This window comes from Haliaeetus leucocephalus, unplaced genomic scaffold (assembly GCF_000737465.1).
Source record: "Haliaeetus leucocephalus isolate CR32 unplaced genomic scaffold, Haliaeetus_leucocephalus-4.0 Scaffold517, whole genome shotgun sequence".
Taxonomy (NCBI): domain Eukaryota; kingdom Metazoa; phylum Chordata; class Aves; order Accipitriformes; family Accipitridae; genus Haliaeetus; species Haliaeetus leucocephalus.
Window position 1 is genome coordinate 547,272 of NW_010972953.1, and position 6,230 is coordinate 553,501.

Consider the following 6,230-nt stretch of genomic DNA (forward strand, 5'->3'; position numbering starts at 1 on the left):
CCCGCTGACCCGCCGGTGTCGGGCAGGCTGGAGGGAGGCGGTGGCGGCCGCCGTCGGTGCCTTGCAGGCGGGCGGGCTGGTGGCGGTGCCGACGGACACGGTGTACGGCGTGGCGTGCCTGGCCCAGGACTCCGGCGCCGTGCGGAGCATCTACAGCCTGAAGGGGCGGAACGGGAGGAAGCCGCTGGCCATCTGCCTCGGGGACGTGGACCGCCTCTACAGGTGGGCGTGGGGGCTGCGGCCGGCCCGCGGAGCCCCCCGGGGCTGGGCGGGCCGCGCCGCCGGTCTGCGGGGCTCTGCTGGGCTCCCGAGCTCTCACAAGAGCCCGGCGGCACAGCACTGCTTCCCACGGGGCGGCCGGGGGCTGCCGGTGCCGTTCGTGGCGGGGAGCGGCCACTTTCCGCGCTGCAGAGCATGAGGCCGCAGGGAAGGGCTGCACTGGAGCCGCTTCACAGCGCCCAGCACCTGCGGTCCGGGCCCTCTAACGCTTCCTCTTGCCATGCAGGTACTGCCAGGTGAACGTGCCGGACGAGCTGTTGCGGGACCTGCTTCCAGGACCTGTGACCCTGGTCTTAAAACGTTCGGAAGAACTAAACAAAGACTTGAATCCTTTCACGTCGGTAGGTCTTTGCTACAGGACGCATCTTGGGGTTTGAGGGACGGTGAGCTATTTCTGCGCTTCTGCTGTCGTAACTTTTATTCTGACGTGTGTGTTTAGCACGCTTAGCAGTGACAGGTGTTCTCCCAAAGCTGGTCCCTATGCTGTAGTGCTCCCTGCGACTTATTTGAACGCGGCACAACCCAGCATTGGGGGCTAACTTACAAAGACACATCTCGTATTATTGCTAGTTCAGCGGGTGTTGATGTACTGATTGTCTCGAGTATCAGCTTTAAGTCAAGAGGGCTTTAGGCAATGCAAGATTAAAAATGGTTACTGTGTGTAACACCAAGCTCTCTTCTTCCCTGTAGCTGGTTGGTGTTCGTATTCCAAATCACCCTTTTATTAGGGAGTTGGCACGAGCTTGCTCTGGACCACTGGCTTTAACAAGCGCTAACGTCAGCTGTCAGGCGAGCACGCTGACGGTTTCGGTAAGGCCGGTTTTGCCAGTAAGTGATGTTATTGTGGTAGTCTGTCAGAGCCCCAGGCTCTCACAATTGGAAGCCAGCTTTAGCAATAAACCAAGAATTTCTCTGCTGCTATTATATATTGTTTTAAAGTGATAATCTCTAGTTAAAACAGCCTGCAGATACGTGGTGTGGGGTAGCTGTCTTGCTATGATCCTCACCTTGAAAAGTGAGGAGGGCAGAGCTGAAAAGTAGTATTTAAAGGCTTATACACGCGTTTTGAAGTGGGTGCCAAATCTGAAAGACGGAAATGACTGTAGGAGGGGTGGCTGTGGAATGAGACTGCTGCTGCCTGTACAGCTCCTTGCAGCCTGGTAACTAACAGTAACTCAAGGAGATATCTTTTTGCAAAGCTTGTGACCCTGGTGATGGTGTAGTTGGGCACAGTAGCAGACAGACACCTTGTCTTTGTCCCCAGATGTCTTGATAGACTTCTGGCTTTTTTTGTGTGCTCCTTAATAAACAGTGGTGCAGCTAAGAAGTCTTCAACCAGAGAATCCTTGTGGCTTTCCTGCATGTCTGAGAGAAATCTGTTCTAAGAAATCAAACCGAGATGTGTTCATGATAGAAAAAAAGCGAGCTGACCTGGTAGCGGAAGGGGAGAGACCACCTCCCTTAACAACAGAATGTCCAGTAGTGTCTCTTAAAACACAATCACAAACCATCTTCGGGACTTTTAGCCACATCTCTTTTTTTCAGGAATTCCAAGACCTATGGCCTCAGTTGTCCTTAATCATAGATGGAGGCCCAATAGGGGATGTCCAGAGCCCAGAGTGTCGTTTGGGGTCAACTGTGGTTGACTTATCTGTGTCGGGGAAGTTCACCATCATTCGTCCTGGCTGGTGAGCACTCTTTGCTGAGTAGAACTGTAGCTTTTTCTTTAAATGAAATGAAACTTTCAAGTTAGGGTGGGTTGTGTTTTGCTTTTTTTCCCATAGCAGTTGAACCTTCACGTTAATCCAGCAGGCTCAGAAATACTGGAAGTGCTCTAGATTCCAAGCCCAGGAGACCCCTTTCTAGAAGCTTCTATGTGAAACGCTCTAGTTCCTGGAGTTCAAGTTCTCCTCAATTCAAAATGCAATACGGGGTCTAACTGATTGCTCTTTCCCAGAAAATGGAGTTTAATCCTTCAAAACCTTTTTTCTGACGGTTCTGTTTCACCCCACAGTGCACTGACACCTACAGTTGAAATCCTGAGGCAGAAGTATGGCTTGATACCAGAATCATCTTGAGACTTCAGACTCTGAGGAGGCTCTGCAGAGCTGGTAAAGCTGGGCACTGTGTGCCTGCACATTCAGGAAATGGGCGTTCGTGGCCTTGTTTAATAAGGTCAATGGGTTATGTGAAGGTTAATAAACAAAAGATTAAAAAAGAAGATAAAAAACCGAAGCAACAGTTGATGGGTATCTGTTAATTAATATCACATCTGCTGTGGTCTGAGAAACCCACCCAAATATGTATGCTAACCTCTCTGTGCTGCTGTACCATTCCCAAATACCTGTCTGTTTTATTAACATGATTAGGCCTTTGAAATACAGTAGTCTGAATGATAGACTATTCTTAGGATGGGATGATGAAGGTAGTGTCTGATCTACCCTCCCCTTAACACTTATTCCATGTCTTTGTTTATTGTATCTGCACTGAAAGAAAAGCAAAGATGGAAAAGAGGTTTTTCGAGCTTTCACGATGTTATAGCTGTGGTGTTCTCTGGCTGTTTTTCTCTGTTTTAAATGTAATCAAAACCTACTACTGAGATGAAACTAAGTGCTTTTGACAGTTAGCAGTATTCAAATGGTCCCTACCTAGACAAGAGCTGCTCAGAAGGACCTGGCTTCCTCATAATACAAAGAATGAAAACAAGCTCTTAGCTTGCTGATCTTCATTTTTTAAATGTGGACTTCCTTCTCTTGATTTTGTTCTGCAAACAGTGCTAAGCTGAAGTAAATAGGGAATGGATGAAAGTTTCCGCTGGTATTTATTCTTCATTGAAACATAAAGTTTATGGAGCTGCTATTAATTTAAAAAATGGTAAGCAACTTGCATGATTTTGTTATAAATGCTTGTTTTTAGACATTATTTTCCATGACTTTTGATGGACTTAAGTGGTTAGCAAGAACACGTATGGAGGCATCATAAGTAGAACCTTGTTTCACATCCAGAGCTGCTCCTTCTCATTTTATTGATACAGACAACTATAAATGAATTTTATGGTTAATTTAGAAGGGTCTAAGCATGGCTAAAATCACAAAAAAGGGAAAGCTACTGTGAGCTGAACCTCTTTCAAATCACAAATTAACGGTGTTTTCAGTTGCATTTTTATTGCAAATACTTTTTTCTCCTTGGTTCTAAAGGGGATGAAGCAACTTCAGATCTAAATTTTCAAAACAGGGAACACTAAACAATCAGTTAAGAGCTTTTAGTATAGATTATTGCATTTTCTTGGTTTCCAGCACATACAGTAGTAGTAATAAATAGTCTCTAGCGTTCCAGCTCTAATTATCTTTAGTTATTTGGATACAGTGGACCACAGTGACAATGCCCAGTGCAGAATTCCTTGGTATAGGAGGGTTGGATAAAGTAGAGGGTATGTAATGGCATGACTTAGTTTCACCTACAGTAGACAGTTGGGAGGAATATTTACTCCTCTTTACAGTAAGCTGATAGAGAAATGCTTTGACAGAGTTGCTAGCGGAATGAGGGATATGTGATCACTGTAGGCAGCGGGCCAAGGGCGTATGGTGAAATGCATGCCGGAACCCAGCTAATCATGTCGAACATCACAGAACAGACACATGGTAAGGAAAACCAGATCTTTGGCCCCCAAGCCAGCACCCCTTGTGAATTCCAGAGGAGCTTTGAAAGGGTCATCTGTACTAAATCTGCAGAAAATTAGATTTGACTGCTGCTTGGAGATTTCCTGCTCCCTGTAATGCTTCCTCCTGTCAGTCTGTAGCCTGGGCTTACACAGTCCTTTGGATACTTGCAGATGGCTGCTCGCATTCAGCAGCCTGGTTAGGCTGAAGGTTCTGTGGCTGCGTCTCCTTGAGTGCTTTTTTCTTGAACAGCTGCTCTGGGGTGCAGCTTTGTCAGCGGGACATCTTCTCTTTGCTGCAATGTTCTGCCCACCTGCGAGTCAGCTCCAGGTATGTGCTCGGCTGATGAGGAAGGTAGTCTAAAGGCGTGTCAGCGTCTTCTTGGGTACAGCTTTCTTGATCTGGGTGCCGTCGTGCCATGTGTTGAAGGATGTGATGGAGACGATCTCTAGCCTGACCATGACAGCAGCCTGCAGAGCTGTTTCATAGTACTTCCCATTGACTGTTCCGAGTGTTGTGGTTGTTCCAGGGGCAAATGCTGCTGTTGATGTAGCCTGCGCCAATGCTGGGGATGAACATCAGCTTGCTGGAGTTGCAGAAAGTTTTGATTGCGTTCCAGTTCTGGTGGGATGAGCCAAAAGAGAAACCGTTGGACACAAAGTATGTGTACATGCCTTCATACCCTGCGGAGAGGATTTCATGCTTGTGTCCCTCCTCCACAAGCAGCGCTACAAACACAGCGTCGTAAGAGGTGTTGCAGAGAAAATGGGAGCCTGATGGCGTGAGAACGTTGGCTCAGGATTCAGCTGATGTCAAGTAGGAATCATAGTTATAAAACAGTGGGAGACTATTGCCGGTGCTGGTCTTGGACTTACAAAAAGCTGCGTGTGATCTGTATCTAGCTAGAGGAGAGCACAAAGCTTTTTCAGAGGCGGGGGTGATAAGCCCTCAGCAGGCACTTCTATTATAAGGCAAGCATGGTGTGAGACGTGGTTTGCTGTAGGGGCCTCCTTTCCCACAGTCTTTATCTCTGTCTTCACGGGAGTGCCTGTGCCTGCTCCTTTCCTTTTTGAAAGAAAGGGTAGAGATGCCAGCCTACAGGCCGTAAATTCAGAAACCTGAGCAGAAGAAAGCAATTTTGGGTTCTGAAGGCAAGGTATTGAAGTGCCAGAGAAAGTGGGATTAGATTGTGACCCCTGCCCAGTACTGCCCTGTTGGCTCACTCTAGTCAGCTCCCTCCCCTGCACGCTGTTTTTTTGGACACTATTCTGATGTATTTAATTCAAAGGTCTGCACGCTGTTTGTGCTTAAAGCAACATTACGCAGCTGGATTTAGCCTACATGAAAAACTTACTTGTCCATGATGTATCTGATATTCTCATGCATGGTGTGGTCATTGCACCCTTTGTATGGCTGGATATGAAAGGCAACCTTCAAAAGAGCCCATGGAGATGGTTATTTTCATCACATGGTACTGCTTTCTCTGCACCCTGACCTCCCAGAAGACCGCAGGTCTGCTGTAAAGGACCTTCTGTCGCCCACTGTGGCCAGACTGGGCAGACCACTTCACAACACATGTAGAGTACAGCAGCCTACTCGGTGAAGCCGGGGCTTTTCACTGGTTTTCCCTAATGCTAGTAAAAAGGAAACTGAAAATCCCAATTATTAAGAAGAGGAAAAGCCCTGTATTTAGCTATTGTTCCCATGGTCTTAAACACAAGTACTCGTTTGTTTTAACACGGTCACTGAAGCAGAGGAGCAGGGCCTCTGCCCAAGCACAGCATTGGCTTCATGCTGGAGTCGAACGGTGAGTTTAATGGCCTCCACCAGCAGACAAGAGCCTTACCTTTATGGCGTACCTGCACGCAGCATCCACTACGGAGAGCACGAGGCTGTCCGACGGCTCACTGTTGTTGTCTGCTGGGCCGGGTGGGTACCGGGGCGGAACCAGCACTCCCGCAGCAGCACCGGACAGAGCAGGTCTCGGTCAAACGTCTCTTGTGCCTGAGCTTCTCCTCTCCCCGTGCAGCGGCAGAGCAGTAGGTGCCTCCCGTCACTCCAGCGCTTTAGAGCCCCGTGGTGTTTAAGCCCCAGTTACGAGAGGCTGTACTCGGCACTCCTGGGTACCTGTCGGGGCCCGTGGGTGCCAGCAGCACCGGCGAGGGGGCAGCGGGTGCCCTGTGCTGGGGTGTTGTGGCATGGTGGAGGGGAGCGACTGCAGCCACTGGTGGCCCCAGTGATGGGCTGTGGGGTGGTGGTGGGGGGCTGCTGTGTGCCCGTGCCTGGCACGGT

At 48.7% G+C, this 6,230-nt stretch overlaps 2 protein-coding genes across 2 annotated transcripts in view; one reads left to right on the forward strand and one right to left on the reverse strand.

Moving 5' to 3' along the window:
* YRDC (yrdC N(6)-threonylcarbamoyltransferase domain containing) overlaps nt 1-2,497 on the forward strand; it is a 4,679-nt gene extending 2,182 nt beyond the window's left edge. Inside the window, exons 3-7 of the mRNA XM_010576297.1 lie at nt 27-222; nt 506-620; nt 970-1,089; nt 1,825-1,967; nt 2,294-2,497. Coding sequence (XP_010574599.1) covers nt 27-222; nt 506-620; nt 970-1,089; nt 1,825-1,967; nt 2,294-2,357 — 638 coding nt within the window. The 3' untranslated portion in view covers nt 2,358-2,497. The remainder of the gene's footprint in view (nt 1-26; nt 223-505; nt 621-969; nt 1,090-1,824; nt 1,968-2,293) is intronic.
* Nucleotides 2,498-4,211: 1,714 nt separating this feature from the next.
* MANEAL (mannosidase, endo-alpha-like) overlaps nt 4,212-6,230 on the reverse strand; it is a 37,426-nt gene continuing 35,407 nt past the window's right edge. The window contains 5 exon segments of the mRNA XM_010576298.1: nt 4,212-4,312; nt 4,315-4,442; nt 4,444-4,836; nt 5,293-5,369; nt 5,785-5,920. Coding sequence (XP_010574600.1) covers nt 4,212-4,312; nt 4,315-4,442; nt 4,444-4,836; nt 5,293-5,369; nt 5,785-5,920 — 835 coding nt within the window.